The 17,213-nt window shown below is 49.8% G+C and overlaps 1 protein-coding gene across 3 annotated transcripts; it reads left to right on the top strand.

Annotated features, from left to right (window-relative positions):
* Positions 1 to 20: 20 nt before the first annotated feature.
* EIF3D (eukaryotic translation initiation factor 3 subunit D) lies at positions 21 to 15,314 on the top strand. Of its 3 annotated transcripts, XM_028484042.2 has the most exons (16): positions 289 to 437; positions 3,074 to 3,206; positions 3,518 to 3,563; positions 4,443 to 4,579; positions 5,871 to 5,956; positions 6,502 to 6,574; positions 7,542 to 7,654; positions 8,543 to 8,675; positions 9,191 to 9,338; positions 10,101 to 10,231; positions 10,501 to 10,653; positions 10,966 to 11,051; positions 11,145 to 11,274; positions 14,098 to 14,240; positions 14,434 to 14,717; positions 15,162 to 15,314. In XM_028484042.2, exons 2-16 carry the CDS (start codon positions 3,084 to 3,086, stop codon positions 15,173 to 15,175), a joined length of 1,800 nt encoding a protein of 599 aa, XP_028339843.1. In that variant the 5' UTR covers positions 289 to 437; positions 3,074 to 3,083; the 3' UTR covers positions 15,176 to 15,314. The 3 variants fall into 3 exon arrangements, with proteins under 3 accessions (XP_007106646.1, XP_028339844.1, XP_028339843.1); XM_007106584.3 differs by lacking the exon at positions 10,501 to 10,653 and having other exon boundaries at positions 21 to 437; XM_028484043.2 differs by lacking the exons at positions 14,098 to 14,240; positions 14,434 to 14,717; positions 15,162 to 15,314 and adding an exon at positions 13,661 to 14,072 and having other exon boundaries at positions 288 to 437.
* The last annotated feature ends 1,899 nt before the right edge of the window (positions 15,315 to 17,213 follow it).

Below are 17,213 nucleotides of genomic sequence, written 5' to 3'. Positions count from 1 at the left end.
GCCGCGGGGCACTGTGGGATACAGAGGTGCCGAAGCGGCCCGCAAGGCATTGTGGGACACAGGGGGGCTGTTAGCCACTCTCGGCCTCCAGCTTCGATTGCAAGGCCGCCTCGTTTCAAGAAACTTGAAAACCCTCTCGGAGCGTCGCCGGGTGTCCCATGACGTAACTGTAAACATCCTCCGGTGTCTTGCAGGCTAATCAGAACAGCTCGAAAAGAATAGTGACGAACTTCCGGGTTGCCTTTGCTTTACGACTCGTGCGTTCTGCCGCCGAACCGGAAGCTGGGGAGCAGTTTACGACAGCGCCGGTCGTGTTTACGGCGCCGGCCACTGCGCGCGCGTCTTTCCTCTTTTCCCAGTTCCTCGGACCACGGGCGGTGGTGCGGTCTCCGGCCTGGACAATCTCTCGCCATCGGGCCCGGCTAAGGCCATTGCAGGTGAGCAGTGTGTTTCGTAGGGTTCCGCGGACCTCCGGAGCCGAGTTGGGCGGCTCCTGGCCTTCGGAGGCCTACCGGAAGAAACCCCCGTACACCCCCTCCTGCCGCCGCTGTCCCTCCGCTCTTCGGGGTCCCAGGTCCGACCCAGTGCGGGGCAGAGCCTTGTGGCTGAGGTCTCTGGCCCTAGACTCCGTTTAGCGGCCACGGGCTGGGCGAATGTGATCATGTCACTTAACCCAGCTGGGTCTCAGGGTCTTTTTAAAGCGGCCCACGGCTCCCTGAGCTGCTATGAGAGAGGTGTTGGGGGTGCCAAGCTGAGCGGTGTTCGGTCCTCTCTGAGGAGTTCACGGTCCAAATGTTTCCTTCCCTTTTCTGTGAAATGGGAGGCTAGGATGGAGTTGATTGATGTCTGATCTGAAACTCTCTACCCCCCAGGAATTGGTGGGGAACGACCTGCAGTGGTTGCCATAACATACCCAGTACCGTGGCCTGCCAGCCAGAAGGCCCCTTCTGACTGCCCTGTTGGTGCCTCCTCATCCTGCCCCTGTGACCAGTACAGCTGTCACTCCGTTTTAACTGAAAGGCCTAGTTTCTCCTATTGGTTCCATTGTGCTCACTCTTATTTTACGCGCGTTGAAACCAGGTGACTTCCTCCCACCCCCCCCACCCCCCCCCCAGAGATATGCATGTCAAGCCTTGAGCCCGTGCAGTGGTTGCCATAACATACCCAGTACCGTGGCCTGCCAGCCAGAAGGCCCCTTCTGACTGCCCTGTTGGTGCCTCCTCATCCTGCCCCTGTGACCAGTACAGCTGTCACCCCGTTTTAACTGAAAGGCCTAGTTTCTCCTATTGGTTCCATTGTGCTCACTCTTATTTTACGCGCGTTGAAACCAGGTGACTTCCTCCCACCCCACCCCCCCCCCCAGAGATATGCATGTCAAGCCTTGAACCCGTTTATCTCCAGCTCTGACAAAACAAGTCGATTTTTTTAAGTGTATTTGGAGGTATCTTACTGTGTTATCAGTAGGGGCTGAAACCCCAGATCTTTTCAGGCCGCTGCCCAGCTTATAAAATAATGGGAAGAGTATTGGACTTCCCATTATTCTATAAGGGAAAGACGACCCTAGAAATCAAATTATTTTGAAACGATGGGCAAGTCAACTGCTTGATTTGGCTGAACTGCACATTTTTATCTCTAAAATGGGGACGGGGGTGGGAGGGTTAGTGTTGTAGCATCTGACAGGTGTAGGAGCCTGATAAATATTTAATGTGAATTGTTTTGAGACCACCACCGCTTCCCTCAGTCCACTTCCTGAAGTGTAACTTAAGTTCAAGTTGGAGGATGGAGCTCGCAGGTCATTCCCTGTTGCTGTCACCCAAGTGTCCCCTCTGTAGGAAGCCTTAATCTCCCTATCGTTGAACAATGAAGAGAGTTTCCTAAATTTAGTATCCTGCACTCTTTGATTGCTGTCCATACTCCAGAAATATTTGTGTAATGAATTTTCCCCTGGGAACTCAGCTTCTGAGCATTTTCAGGGGATTACAGTGAATGATAAATGCGTAAGTTTTTGATAGGACCTGTCAGGCGAACATCTGTCTGGAGCCCCTGGTTTTTACGCAGAGTGTGGACCCTGGAGCCAGTTTTCCTGGGTTCAAATTTTTTGTCCGTTAGTGTTGTGACTTTGGGCAATTTCTTGATTTCTCTGTGCCTCAGTTTTCTTATCTGGAAAGTGGGGCTAATACTGGCCCTACCTTGGGATTGTTGGGAGGAGTTAATGAATTTATGTGTGGTAAGCACTAAGAACATGCCTGGTACTCATAATGTTTATGAACATTGGCTGTAAGGCCACTTTTATGAACTAAGGTTTCTGGTGGCCTCCTCAGCCTTCTGGCTGGCCTTTTGCCTGACCCTGTGTCTACTTGCTCTGCATAAAGATTTTCATTGACAGAAAATCAGAAGAACAACAAAGGAAAATTACATTTCAGGATATATTCACGGACCCTTGTTTTCGTCTCGGCACTGTGTGTAAGTGTATTTTTGCAAGACTCAGGAGTAATCGTGCAGCGTTTTACAATGGAATCGTTTCCAAATATGTTAATTAATACATACGGCTTTCACCATGATTCTCTGATAGAAATAAAACAAGGATCATATGTATTTTACAGATGAAGAGACTGGGGCTTAGGGATTAAATATTGTATGCCTGGTGTAGGTGAGAACTACAACACGCTTATTACACTTGAAAAAAAGTTACTATGTTTCATCAAATATGTGAGATACCACGCATTTTAAGAAGCACAATTATTTCATGTAACACCAAGAAAGAAAAACTGCCAATTATGATATGACACCCCATCAAGCAGAAGGTGCACTCATTTCAGAGGTGGTACAGTGAAAGAAAAAAAAAAAATCAATGAAATATGATACATCAATTTTGTTAGCAGTCTTCTAAGTTTCAAGTATTCACAGTATTATTTACAAGAAGACATTGAATGGGGAGTAGCTCAACAGTTGAGGGTTCTGTTTTGCATTTTTAATTTTGTCATTCATGTCTTAGCTTACCTCAAATGGAAGGCTTTTTTTTTAGTTTGAGGCTTTTCTTCATGGAGCTACTTATATTATTTGTATTTTTAAGGTTTTAGAAGATGGCAAAGTTCATGACACCCGTGATCCAGGACAACCCCTCAGGCTGGGGTCCCTGTGCGGTTCCCGAGCAGTTTCGGGATATGCCCTACCAGCCATTCAGCAAAGGAGATCGGCTAGGAAAGGTACTTGCCTGTCAGCGGGAGTCTGAATCTTTTAACCTGTGGCTGCTCCTCCAAGTTCGTTTCAATTTTATTCTCTCAGAAGCATCAGGGTTATAAGTATCCATTATATAGTATATATAGTATCCATTATACAGTATCCATCTGGATACTTCCAGTGGTCATAGGAGAGCTGGGCTCTTAAAAAGCCATCCTGAGCCAGTCCTGACACTTCCGCACACCGTGTCCTCATTTTGGGGGCGGTTTCTGAGTGAACAGAAACCCACCTGGTTGACCTGTGCTCCATGTCTTCTTCCCTTGTTGCTCTTAACTAGGTTGCAGACTGGACGGGGGCCACATACCAAGATAAGAGGTATACAAGTAAGTGTTCTCCGCCTGACTGCCCGGATCAGGGCCTTGGGGGATTGTTAGTTTTTTTAGTAACCTCCACCTGAAAGCATTCTAGGATGGGAACAAAATGCTGATAATAGTTCATAGTATTTCAGGGCATTTTCTGGACTGTGGAAACAATCCACATTCTTTTTGGAAACAGCCTCAACTTAGACTGTTCATTAAAGAGGTTCGGCCTGTTATAGTGGGTTTCCCCCCCACTTTTGGGGAGCCACGGCCCCTTTTACAAATCTGGTGAACATGTTCCCATTTTTCATTTCATTGCAATTTATTGAACCTACGAGGCCAGTCAGTGGATCCCAGTTTTTAAACTCCGGGTTTTAAGATCCTGATACAGTAAATTGGTTTCTTCCCTCTGTGCCAGTTGAGAGAGCTGGAAGTGGCTCCCTGGAATACTGAGTTAAGATTATCTGAGTCTGAGGTCAGCAAGAAAGTCAGTCATAGCCCATTAGCCACGTCTGCCTTGGGCACCTGATGACGACAGTGACGATACTTATACCATATACTTGCCTCTCCCGAGAGAGTAGATTTTAACTCATATTCTTACAGAATAAGGCAGAGAGTGAAATGGGCTTGTCTTAAGTTCCTCAGACTCTGTCTTGACTTAGAAAGTTCTTTGGACCAGAGCTTTTCAAACTTGAATGTGCGTATGAATCAGCTGGGGATCTTATTAAAATGCTGATTCTGATTCCGTGGGTCTGGGGTGAGGCTGTGAGTCTGTACATCTAAGATGATCCCAGCCGACGGGTCAGGTCCTGAGACCACACTTTAAATAGCAGGGCTTTAGACCACCGTGTATTTGTAAAGTCTGTAGGCAGTGTTGTTACACGCTGTCATCTTTGCCTCCAGATAAGTACTCCTCTCAGTTTGGAGGTGGAAGTCAGTATGCTTACTTCCATGAGGAGGATGAAACTAGTTTCCAGCTGGTGGATACAGCGCGCACACAGAAGACCGCCTACCAGCGGAATCGGATGCGATTTGCACAGGTAGGCCAAGAGCCAGCAATCTGACCGTCTTGGGGCTGTCACCTGCTGCTAAAAATGCTACCGTGTGAGTACTGCTGAGAGGAGAGCATGTTATTGTGGATCTTCTAGTGAATCCCAAGTAGCTATTCGGTGACAATTGTGCTAAAATAAATGGGTACTAAGTCCAGGGATGCATGTAAATAGTTTAGCTTTCTGTTGACCAGTAGCAAGGACATCTGTGCTAAGGATGGATGTTAGCGCTGGATTAACAAGGTGATCTGTGTCTGTTGCCTCACTTAATTGCTCTGTCCAGGATTTATTAAGTAGATCGTCCAGTTGGGCTGCATCTTCTTACATAAAGAGGCAAACTCAACAACTCTAATAAGAGCCAGTAAACCTACTTTCAATAAAAACTGTGTGTTGATAGAAATCTAAGCTAATTCCAAGTACAAACGTACCTCATCTTATTGTGCTTCGCAGTTTTGTTTTGTTTTTTTTTTTTAACAAATTGAAGGTTTGTGGCAACCCTGAATCGAGCAAGTCTTTTGGCGCCTTTTTTTCCAACAGCATTTGGCTCACTTCATGTCTCTGTGTCACATTTAAGTAATTCTCACAGTATTTCAAACTTTTTCATTATTATTATATTTGTTATGGTGATCTGTGATCCATGATGGCTAATGTTACTACTCACTGAAAGCTCAGATGGTGGTTAACGTTTTTTAGCAATAAAGTGTCTTTTAAATTAAGGTGTATACATTGCTTTTTTTTAGAAGTAGTGGTATCGCACACTAATAGTCTACAGTGTAGTGTAAACTATATGTATAGCATAACTTTTATATGCACTGGGAAAGCAAAAAAATTGTGTGACCCGCTTTATTGTGATACTTTATTGTGGACGTCTGGAACCAAACCCAAAATATCTCTGAGATATGCCTGTGCATACTTGTAAACCCCCGGATGTTGATTCTATAAAAGCAGAGTAAAATGTGCAATTTGGGTTTGCATCCTAAACTAACTCTAATGGCCCATTAGGCACTGCCAATTGTAAGCCAGATCTCCAAGATTTCCCCCCCCCGCCCCACCCGGTACGCGGGCCTCTCACTGTTGTGGCCTCTCCCGTTGCGGAGCACAGGCTCCGGACGCGCAGGCTCAGCGGCCATGGCTCACGGGCCCAGCCGCTCCGCGGCATGCGGGATCTTCCCGGACCGGGGCACGAACCCGTGTCCCCTGCGTCAGCAGGCAGACTCTCAACTACTGTGCCACCAGGGAAGCCTCCAGGATTTTAACACGGATGTTTTTTCCTGCTTCCCAGCGGAACCTCCGCAGAGACAAGGATCGACGGAACATGTTGCAGTTCAACCTGCAGACCCTGCCTAAGAGCGCCAAGCAGAAGGAGAGGTGAGGTGCCCATCCTGCCAGAACAAGACATTCTTCCAGGACCGACTGCACTCTGACAGCAGGAGGCCAGAGCAGGAGAACAGTCGTCTTCCCCACCGTTGCAGGAAAACCCAAAAGTCTTCGCAGGGCCAATTAAGCCACTGTCTCAGCCCTGGTGTCATTCTCGAAGAGCTGTTAACAGCAGAGAGCATGGGCAGGAAACTGCTTGCAGAGGATGTGACTACTGAAGGGAAACAGAGGCAGATAGGAAGCAATTTTGGAGCTTACCTAGACTTGGGTCTGCTGTAGCACAGCTCCAGGGAGGCCCATTCGCGCTGGGTCCTGTGGGTCCCTGGAGCTGTGTGGGATAGTAGCCCTGCCCAAGCTGGGGCTGCCAGTGGACAGCTGGATAGACGGAGTAAAATATACGCATAATACTGGTCAGTAGTGGGGGCAGTATGCCTCTCTAGCATGTCTAGTGTGCGCCCTGTTGGTCTGTTCTTTTTTTTAAGCCACTGTTTTCCTTAAAAATCTGCACTGAAAGCACGGTTTTCCTGTCTTTCCAGGGAACGCATACGACTGCAGAAAAAATTCCAGAAACAATTTGGAGTGAGGCAGAAATGGGACCAAAAATCACAGGTACTATATCCATGTCAGAATTCTGTCCAGGAACTTGATTTTGTTTATTTGTTTGTTTGGTTTCATAACAGCTTTATTGAGGTATAGTGCACACACTATACAATTCACCCATTTAAAGTGTACATTTCGGTGATTTGTAGTGTACTGACAGAGTGCTACAACCGTTATTACAGTCCATGTCAGAAGGTTCTCATCACTCTGGTACAAAGAAGCCCGGTACCCTGTGCCAGTCAGCCCGTCTCCTCCCCAGCCCTAGGCTGCCCCTTATCTATTTTCTGTCTCCAGATTTGCCTGCCCCAGACATTTCATGTAAGTGAATCATAGCGGAATGATCTTTTGTGACTGGCTCCTTTCACCAAGCATCATGTTTTCAAGGCTAATCCATGTTGTAGCACATGTCAGCGCTTTGTTCCTTTTTATCGCCACATTCCGTTAGATGGATAGACCACATTTTGTTTATCCGTTCACCACTGATGGGCACTGGGGCGGTTTTACTCTGGGGCATTATGAATGATGCCCCTGTGGGCATTCCCGTACAAGTGTTTGTGTGGGCGTAGCGAGAGTAGAAGACACGTAAGCAAGCGTGAAGGTACAACTGTGGAAGTTACACTTTGCTGGGCATGGTGCTTGCCGTAGCAGCAAGAATAAATGGCTGATACCCTGAGAGAAATAGAAAGGAGCTGTCACAGCTCCTGTGTAAAACGTAGGAATGTAGAAGAGCTGATGTTCCCAGGGTGGCATCGTTACTGAGGAGTAGAATTGCCACTTGTTTCTGAGCTCTTGTCCCTTCGGTCCCCTTCTAGATCGTCAGCCCCTAAGAGTCAGGGACGCTGCTGGAGAACAGCCAGCACGTAGTAAATGTTCTGGATATATTTACCGAATAGAAGCCTTCATACTGTTAACCTGCCTTTTGCTTACGTTTTGCACTGGGTGTCATTTTTTCCCCTCCAATGGTTTCCGCCAACAGAAGCCCCGAGACTCCTCAGTGGAAGTCCGCAGTGACTGGGAGGTGAAGGAGGAGATGGACTTTCCGCAGTTAATGAAGATGCGCTACTTGGAAGTGTCAGAGCCCCAGGACATGTAGGTGACATCTTCTACTACTGTCCACCACACTCTTATGTGTGTGGACCCGCTGGTGATGACTGTTGGCCTAAGCCCTAGTATTTCCAAAGGTGTTGCCTAAGATTGACAAACAGGTTTTAAAAAGCAATGCCAAGAGGGGGAAAGCAGAAAGAAGTTTACTGATATTAAAACTTCATGTCCTCAGGAACTCCCTGGCGGTCCGGTGGTTAGGACTCCGCACTTTCACTGCCAAGGGCACGGGTTCGATCCCTAGTCGGGGGACTAGAATCCCACAAGCTGTACGGCACGGCCAAAAAGAAAAAAAACTTCAGCTCTCTTTGAACTTCCTAGCATTGTGAGCGAAAGAAGAATTAAGTTATAGAACTCTTGTTGGCAGAAAGAAATTTGCTGTTAAACTCCAGATTTCTTTCCACTTCCTGAAATACTGAGCAAAAGAAAAAATTAAGTTCTATAGCTCTGAGGGCAGAAAGAGAAAGATAGCAGTTCTTCAAGAGTCATGAAGCTTTTGCTTACATTTCAAAGAGCTCCTTACCTCAGAGGGCCAGTAGATGGAAATAACCTAGTGGGGAGCTGGAGCACCGGACGGGAGTCAGTGTGCCTGCCGGGGGCTCCGTAACTGCCCCTCTCCCTGTCTCGGCCTCAGCCTCCCTGTCTTTAAAATGGCGAGGCCGAGCAGAATCAGCTGTGTCCTCGCTGTTCTGTGGAGCCACATCAGGAGCTGAGGGGGCAGGGCCCCGAGCAAGCACGGAGAGTCTAGTCAGAGGATGTTTTCATCTCTCACACTCTAGACTCTGGAATAAGACTTTGGATTCCGTGGCTTAACGGAAAAGAAGTAGGTGGTCTTCTCCCCCTTCACTTAGCGCGTGTTGCCTGCTCTCCCCTCAGCGAGTGCTGCGGGGCCCTGGAATACTACGACAAAGCCTTCGACCGCATCACCACGAGGAGCGAGAAGCCGCTGCGTAGCATCAAGCGCATCTTCCACACGGTCACCACCACGGACGACCCCGTCATCCGGAAGGTGGGCGCCCCCACCCCGCACCTGCCCGCCCACGGGGAGTGTCGAGGCCTCAGCACAGAGATGCGGGGATGCGTGTGGATTGGTTGGGCCTCGGAAGCCCCTGTAGATAAGACCCTTCTGAATCGACTTAGGATGAGATGAAAATAAGAGCACTTTGCTGGCCAGACCATAAGTGTTGATGTTGGGTGAAGCCGGGCCCGGGTCCCAGCTGTGCCGTGCTTCCTGGCTTCACCTCTCTGAGGCCTTAGCTTTCTTACTTGTAAATTGGGGTAAACGTACTTACACGTGCCGCTGGGGTGAGGATGGAGGCATCGGGCAGTGCTCTCCTGGGATACAGCAGGTGCCCAGGGAGCTGCAGTTCCTCGGACCCCAGGACGCAAGCTCGCCGGCTGGCTTGCGGCAGCCTTGCTCAGACAGGGTGTGGGTGTGAACGCGCCTTCCAGAGGAGTCCTTCCCCTGCTGTGAATGGCCGGTTCAACCCTGAAGTAGTCTCATCTCTCCTCTGTCCTCTGCAGCTGGCAAAAACTCAGGGGAACGTGTTTGCCACCGATGCCATCCTGGCCACACTGATGAGCTGTACCCGCTCCGTGTATTCCTGGGACATCGTCGTCCAGAGAGTCGGGTCCAAGCTGTTCTTTGACAAGAGGGACAACTCTGACTTTGGTAAGAAGCCTGTTTGGGAACCGCACAGACGTGCGGAGTGTCCTTGTTGGTTCAGAGCCATTCCCTGCTCTAGAGAATGGGTAGAAGAGGGTCTGTCTCCTCACGGGCATCGACAGCCGTGTCAGAATCCCACGCAGCCTCCTCAGCGACAGGGCAGGGCACTGTCAACTGCTGTCCCGCTTGGGGCGTCAGCCTTCAGAGTCCTCGTGGTGCCCAGATACCGTGCTGCTGCTTTTTACTCATTTGAGTAGCACTTTCCTGACCTCTGTCATCTCTCTGTACCACCTTTAGTACATACTCAGTGTTTTTCTTTAGAATGATGCCTTTTTTACTTCGGCGTACCTACGAAGGAAAAAGACACGTACGCGTATATCTTACACCATACGTGTGTGTACGTGCACACACACAATGAATGAAAACCACTCAAAAATAGCAGAGTGAAGCCAAACGTGATTATGTTGCTTCTCTTTGTTGAAAAACTAATAAAATCAAACATTCTCTTGAGGAATCCAAAAAGAAGGAAAAGGTATGGCTTTTCTTCCACACGATCGTGACTGAATTTAACGTTAGTGTCTCAAGTTATCCAGAAGTGCACCCTGCTCCTCCCCAGCGTGTCCCACAGTCAGGGGACCCACGTTAGCAGATGGCGGTCCTTTGCAGGAGGGGGATGTGTCATTTGGCTCGCCGCTGCTCCCCGAGGGGCCGTGCACCTCTTCGGTGACTCTGTTTCGTGAGTGGTTGGCTATGTCACCGCTCTTGCAGACCTCCTGACGGTGAGTGAGACAGCCAACGAGCCCCCGCAAGATGAAGGCAACTCCTTCAACTCACCCCGCAACCTGGCCATGGAAGCAACCTACATCAACCACAACTTCTCCCAGCAGTGCTTGAGGATGGTGAGGCCCTGGGAGCATCTGGGAGTCCATTTTTAGCTTGTCGACTCCGGCTGCTGTTTATTGAGCATCTGCCGTGTTGTCAGCTCCGGGGTTGTGGGATTGGTTAGGATAGGCGGGGTCCCTGCCTGTCACAGAGGAGATCCGAGCTTGGGCTTTAAGATCAGACAGCCTGACTTTGAACCCAAGATCCACCAGTTTTTTAGCTTTGTGGTGTTGGGCATGTTTCTTCTCTGTAAAATTAGAATACCAATAATACTTGTTTTACTCAGATACATTGTGACCTTTTCTTCAAATATCTGTGTACAAGGACGCTCACTGTTTCGGAGCTGGGGATACAGCAACCAGCCAAAGTTGCAACCCTTCAGGAGCTTTGTTACAACGGAGGAGGAAAGACAGTAAACCCTGAGTACACACATGTTGTGGCAAGTGGCTGTGTGTGCCATGGAGAAAAACAAAACAGGAGGGACGAGATTGCTATTTAAATGAGACACCTAAAGCGCGTGGGCGACAAACATAAGCAGGGGGTGAACGCGAGCTGTTACATCCGTTGTGGCCCACAGGCTGCTTGCTTGTGCTCGGAAGGGATAAACGGATGCACAGCACGTAGTGATCCCAGAGCCCCCTCGGGAGCCAGGGACCCAGTCAGGGCTGTGACAGAGCGGTGGTGCAGGGTCTGGCTGATTGCCTTGGCGACAGGTTGCTGCCGTCTCGTGACACCTCTGTCATCCTTGCAGGGGAAGGAAAGATACAACTTCCCCAACCCAAACCCGTTTGTGGAGGACGACATGGATAAGAATGAGATTGCCTCTGTGGCCTACCGGTATGTCACCTCCCTGGTGCCCGTGCCCTGTGTGGGTGGTGCGTCTGAAATCCAGGATCTCAGCTGACCAAAGGAGCTCCTCCTTCCTTGCAGTTACCGCAGGTGGAAGCTCGGAGACGACATTGACCTTATCGTCCGCTGTGAGCACGACGGCGTCATGACTGGCGCCAACGGGGAGGTGTCGTTCATCAACATCAAGACCCTCAACGAGTGGGACTCGAGGGTGAGTACCGTCCTATGTGTCTCTTCCCCTCGCCTCCCTTAGAGAGCACGGAGATTTTGTTTGTCTTCTGAGTTTTTCCCCTACTTATTTTGTGAGAAAGAGATCGCGTGTGTGAGGTAATTACCTTCTTCCAGTGCTTTCTGTCCCTCTGTTCCATTCCCACCTCCTGTTGATTTCTGCTCTCTGCGAGCGTGATAATTGATCTTTCCTTCTGAGCCGGGCTGGCAGGTCTCCTGTAAGCTGCGCAGCTCTTCTTTTGGACCTGTTCTTTCACTTACTGCAGCCCCTACCTGGTCTTCAACCTTCAGACGCCCTTTTTCCAACTCCTTCACTTATTGAAGTCAGAGATTCTCAGAGAAGCCCGGATTTGGCTCTTCAGGGGGCATCTTGAAAGAATCACTTGTGCTTCGCTTTTCCTCCTCTTTCTGTTCTCTCTCAGGCTGGTGCGCCATGATTATTGGGCTCTCATCCTTTCTGAAGGTACCTGGGCTACGTGCCTGAATTTGAAATGGGTGGCAGAGCTCCTCGGTGCTGCTGTGTAGAATAAAGGATTCTTGGTGCAAGGACAGGAAGGCCGGGCCTGTGTTGAACGAGGGTCCAGTGAGATGGAGTTTGGGGGCCGTGGTGCTCTGCTTTCATTAGAGCCAAGGGGTTAGCGTTCCAGGCTGCTGAGTCTCACCCCCAGATGCTCCTCAGCCTCCATCACCTGCTGAGGGCGCACCGGAAGGTTTGCTGCGAACTTAGCTCTGGGCCAGTGGCCTTTTCTTAGACTTTCCACCGTGCCCTCCCTGTAGCGTTTGGTGTCGTTGAATTTGTATGGCTGTGCCCTCTGTGTCAGTACCTTAATCTAGTCTTACACGTTTCTCAACTTCTTTCACGTGTTTCCTTTGCTGGTTCCCCTCCTTTTTGACCCCCAGTGGAGCCTTCTCTTAGGGTCAGTCCCCTTTGCAAGTCATTTTGCCATAACCACTTCTTTATATGACGTGTATTAATCTTCTCTGGCTCCATAACAAAGTAACAGAAACTTGGAGGCTTAAAATGACATCCATTAGCTCATAGTTTGGTAGGTCAGAAGTCTAGCATCATGTGGCTTGGTTCTCTGGTCAGAATATCCAAGAGCTAAAGTTAAGGTTTCAGCAGAACTGAGTTCTCAGCTCGGGTTTCTGGAAGAAAATCCACTTCCAAGCTCATTCTAGTTGGCAGAATTCACTTCCTTGCGGTTGTCAGATTGAGGTCCCCTGTTCTCTTGCCAGATGTCAGCTGGGGCCGCTCAGCTCCTAGAGGCCACCCACATTTCTTTCCACGTGGTCCCCTTCACCTTCAAACCAGCAACATCAGATTCTTTTCGTGCTTGAAATCTCTGGCTTCCTCTGTGTCCGACCTCTACACCCAGATTTAAGAGACTCGCATGGTTAGCTGAGGCCCATCCAGATGGTCTTCCTGTCTTAAGGGACCTTAACTCCATCTGCAGAATCCCTTTGACATGAGATAGCATGATCGTGGGTATTTCATCATACTCACACGTTCCATCCAGACTCCACGGTAGCAGATTCTGCAAGAGCAGGGTCACCGGGGCTCGCTCATCTTAGAACCCTGCCGACCTCGAGCCTCATCCTTGAACTCTAAAAATGATTCCCGAAATCTATTCTGACTCCCATTCCATTGTTGGTTTTTTTCTTTTTTCTAAAATACCTCGTCCTTCCACTGTCCTTGTTTGTCGTTCCCTCTGGCTTGGCCGTCCGTCAGCTTTGTCTCTCCTGCTCTCTTCGGCTCAGAGCCTCAAACATCTCCTCCTTTGCACTCTTGAATTCTGCTGTCAGGTGCAGTCTGTCTTCTTGCTCAGCTCTGGGTCTCACTGGCATCATCCCCCTAGTGTAGGGCCCTCCGCTCCTCGTGACGCCTGTTATTCGCGGACCTCCCTACCTCGCTCCTCCCTCCCTTCAGCATCTCTGCCGGTGAATTGTCCGAAACACTGCTTCCTTGAGGAGGCACAGATTTGAGGAAAGGCCCTTAAAATGCCACAGCAAACTCACAAGGCTGCTGCAGGATAGTTTTAATTTTTGAAGAAAGCCCAAAGACATCTGTCAGAATACTGCCCCTAAGTGGTTTGGACCTAACTACTTAATAAAAGGAACTCTTTAGTATTTCTTCTGGCCTAGGGTTGCCAGGAACCGAGAAAGTTTAGGAGTCTCTGCCGTGTGCCCTTCAGCCGGTCACTTCACTCTGAGGCCAGGTTCCCACATCTGCAGAAGCAGTGGTTGGAGAAGGTGGTCTCTGGGGTCTCTCTGCTGTGTGTGTGTGCGGGGGGAGTGTGGTGGATGTGTGTGGGGGGTGTGTGGGGGTGTGTGTGTACAGCGCCGGACCCTGAGCTCCTCGCTCTCTGCAGGCCTCCACGCCCACCAGGGCTAAACCGGCCCGTCTCTGCCTGCATCCCCATCAGATCACTCCACCTCCAGCTTCTGCCAATATCCTCTGTGGGGGAGCTGCCAGGCTCCCATGCAAAAACCCTTCCTCTCCGCACAGCATGTGGTAAACATGTGCCCTCACCACTCGTGTGGCGCTTGTTTTTTTAACTTGTGTGCGTGCGTGTCCTGGTCTGGATGAGCTCTTGTGAGGGGAGGAGTCGCGCTCTCTTGAGCGCCTGCTGCGCAAGGGAGGGACCGAGGCCCTGCCTCTTAGAAGATAAGTCTGGCCTCTGCTTTACCTGCGGGCTCGCCCCTCCCCAGTCAGGCCCACTGAGGAGTTTCTTCTCTGCCCGAAGTGGCAGCAGACCGCGGGCAGTGGGAGCCCGCCCTGGCGCCTGTAACCGACCCCCTCCTGCAGCACTGCAATGGCGTTGACTGGCGCCAGAAGCTGGATTCTCAGCGAGGGGCCGTCATTGCCACCGAGCTGAAGAACAACAGCTACAAGTTGGCCCGCTGGACCTGCTGTGCTTTGCTGGCCGGATCCGAGTACCTCAAGCTTGGGTGAGATTCCTGTCCGGGAGCTCATCTTTGGAAGGGGGGTCTGCAGGTTGGGAGACCAGGGCTGGCCTTTTCTCCTTTTTCTTGGGACAAGCATCAGGCCAGGTGTCACCATTTAACTGATATTCGACCCCAGGCGTCGCTGTGTCTCTGTGCCCGCCGGCCCCCACCATAATACTCCTCTTCCCCTCAATAGTTACGTGTCCCGGTACCACGTGAAAGACTCCTCACGCCACGTCATCCTGGGCACCCAGCAGTTCAAGCCCAATGAGTTTGCCAGCCAGATCAACCTGAGCGTGGAGAACGCCTGGGGCATCCTGCGCTGCGTCATCGACATCTGCATGAAGCTGGAGGAGGGCAAGTACCTCATCCTCAAGGACCCCAACAAGCAGGTCATCCGCGTGTATAGCCTGCCCGACGGCACCTTCAGCTCGGATGAGGACGACGAGGAGGAGGAGGAGGAGGAAGAGGAAGAGGAAGGTTTGTAGCAAGCCTCCCTCCAAAGTCTGGAGTGAGCCGTGTGCTGGCTGGGGCCCAAGCTCTGGATGCACAGTCCTCTCTAAGCTCGATGGAAACCCCTGGGAATTCCGCGAGATGTCACTTGGAGTAGCATTCAGTCTGGCTCCAGAAGCTGCTTCCAGAGGCTTTAGATCACAAGACGGGGTCAGGGAGGAGAGTGGTCTTTCAGAGGCTAGGGCAAGGAAGAAGCATCTAGAGGAAGGCACCGAAGCCCCTGATGTTAGCCAGTGGTCTGAGGGAGGAAAGATGCTCCAGGTGAGTTACACGGGCTTTAAGCTTTCTCTCACCTGCTTCACCAGTAGGTGACGGAAGGAAACGTGCGGATCTGAAAGGTTTCACTTCTGAGTGGAGGTGTTGAAAACCATAAGCAATTCACCAGTTGGACGTGGCTTTTGTATCTTTCAGAGGAAGAAACCTAAACCAGACAGTGACGTGGAGCTGGATTCTGTGATTCTGCCGAGCCTAGGAGGGCCTTGGATACCTGGTGGAATGTTTGTCTGACTGTTGCTCCCTGCAGCTTGACAGTTGGAGTAAAGTATAAGTCTGTCTAGTCTCTTACCTTCATCGCGTGCCTATGTTATGATTGACAGCCCTTCTTCTCCGAGTAGCCCTTGGGAGAGGGAGGGTGAGATACAGCAGAGTCTCTCTGGAGTTCATAATCTGGGTTCCATCCTTTGTTCCTGAGCATTAGTAGTTTTACATTCCTGTTAGGAGGTGAATGCCCTGGATTTTTTTATTCTTGGAACCCCTTGAAATTATCCTTTCCTGGGGAGTGTTGTCCATTGTGAGTTCCCCGTAGGAAGTCCATTTCCACAAGCACGAGTGCCTGCTGGCTGTGTGCCAGACCCAGCTGCTGCCTTCAGAGACACACATCACTGGTGAAACATGAAGCAGGGCAGTCTTTGAAGGTTGAGGTGGGGTGGCTGCAGGTGCAGGAGACTGCCTCGGAAGATTCTGATGGATGTTCCACTGTGTGGTGATCGTAATGGTTCGTAAATTGTTTTCAAGCTTGCCTTGGGCTGGTGACGGGATCTCAAGCTGGCACCCTCGAAGAACTGTGTCATGAACAAATCAGAGCTACAGATGTTTAGTACCTGTAAACTTTTTATAAGCGGACAGTGTTCTGTCCGATGTACAGAACACTATGAAGTGATACACCGTGCCACGTGTTATACTGCATGTTCTATAAATATCTCATCGGACCCTGACACAGAACTGTAATGCTGGTGGAAGTCATACCATTACACAGATGAGAAAACTGGCTCAGCTTTTGGGTAACGGTCCTAAAGTTAACAATTGTAATCAAAATAATTGAGCCTCAGAAAGCAAGCAAAAACTTACTGGACTGTGTTGTCAGAGTTACTAGGAAAACAGAGCATAAGATGTGCTCCTTGGGGAGCTTTCATTGTAGGTGGAGCGTTACAAACTTCACTTTAAAGTAGTGTGACAAGTGTCATGGGGTTTCAGGTTCGGGCTGGTACTCCCCGAGCTGCCTCCTGCAGACCCGTGATGCAACCCAGCAGGATTAGCCGGAGCAGGTGGGCAGGTGGACGTTAATTCCAGCCTCGTTCTCTAAAACCATCTTACATCAGCCTCCAGATGCCTCATGTCTTTCATCTATCCCCTACTTCCATCTGGTCTTGCTTGGGGCCACCAAGTTGACTGCTGTAAATAGTCCTGACTCTAAACTTTCAATAGCATCCTGCGGCCTACAGTCGAGGCTCAGCCTAGTCTGAAGGCCCTGCCGTACTTTTATCAGTCCTAATTTCCCAATACAAAATACAACCAGCAGCTGTTTTAAGTACTTAATTAGTTGCCCACACCCATTCTCATAATCTTCACAACTATTAAGTAGACTTCCCTAACTTCATTTTTGGTCTGTCTGGTTTCAGTGTTTATTCAACAAATATTAAGGGCCTCCTGTATGTCAGATGCTGATGGAAGCTGTGAGGTCACTATAGTGAATAAGATCATTTCTGCTCTAATGGAGCTTTTCTCTGATGCTGATACAGGCTAGGAAAAAAATAGATAAATGGCATTCCTTAGGGGGTACTTAGGTGTGAGAGCTCAAGGAAGACTTTTCTAGAGAAGTCCCAGTGATGATTTGTAATGAGAAGAAGCTCCAGCCATGCAAAGCTGGAAGACCACAGGGTTTTTCCACACTAGGCATGGCTGCCTTCCCACCAGAACCCTCAGCCCCATCTCACAGGACTACTTTAACACCCCTCGAGGCTTCCTATACTTGCACTGTGTTCTACCCATGTAAATCTCCTGCAGGATCCACATCCCACCTCTGGAAAGCCAGCCCTGGTCATCCAGTTCACTTGAATGGCAGTTCAGGGTCATCCTGTCATCCTCCGTGTTGCCTCCACTTTGGCCACCGTTGCTGGGCATGAGCACGGATTTGTGTTTAAGCGTCTCTACGCTGAACTGTCGTAGGCCACTTCGTTTACATGA

The sequence above is a fragment of the Physeter macrocephalus genome, unplaced genomic scaffold (genome assembly GCF_002837175.3).
Source record: "Physeter macrocephalus isolate SW-GA unplaced genomic scaffold, ASM283717v5 random_110, whole genome shotgun sequence".
NCBI classification, from domain to species: Eukaryota; Metazoa; Chordata; class Mammalia; order Artiodactyla; family Physeteridae; genus Physeter; species Physeter macrocephalus.
The sequence above is the reverse complement of the archived record's forward strand: the minus strand, read 5'-3'. Positions and strand labels throughout refer to the sequence as shown.

Excerpts from the sequence above, each read along its gene's own strand:
- EIF3D (XM_028484042.2), top strand. The coding sequence starts at position 3,084 with ATGGCAAAGTTCATGACACCCGTGATCCAGGACAACCCCTCAGGCTGG. Across the intron at positions 7,655-8,542 it reads GTGTCAGAGCCCCAGGACAT|CGAGTGCTGCGGGGCCCTGG; the intron begins GTAGGTGACATC and ends CTCTCCCCTCAG. Across the intron at positions 11,052-11,144 it reads ATTGCCTCTGTGGCCTACCG|TTACCGCAGGTGGAAGCTCG; the intron begins GTATGTCACCTC and ends CCTTCCTTGCAG.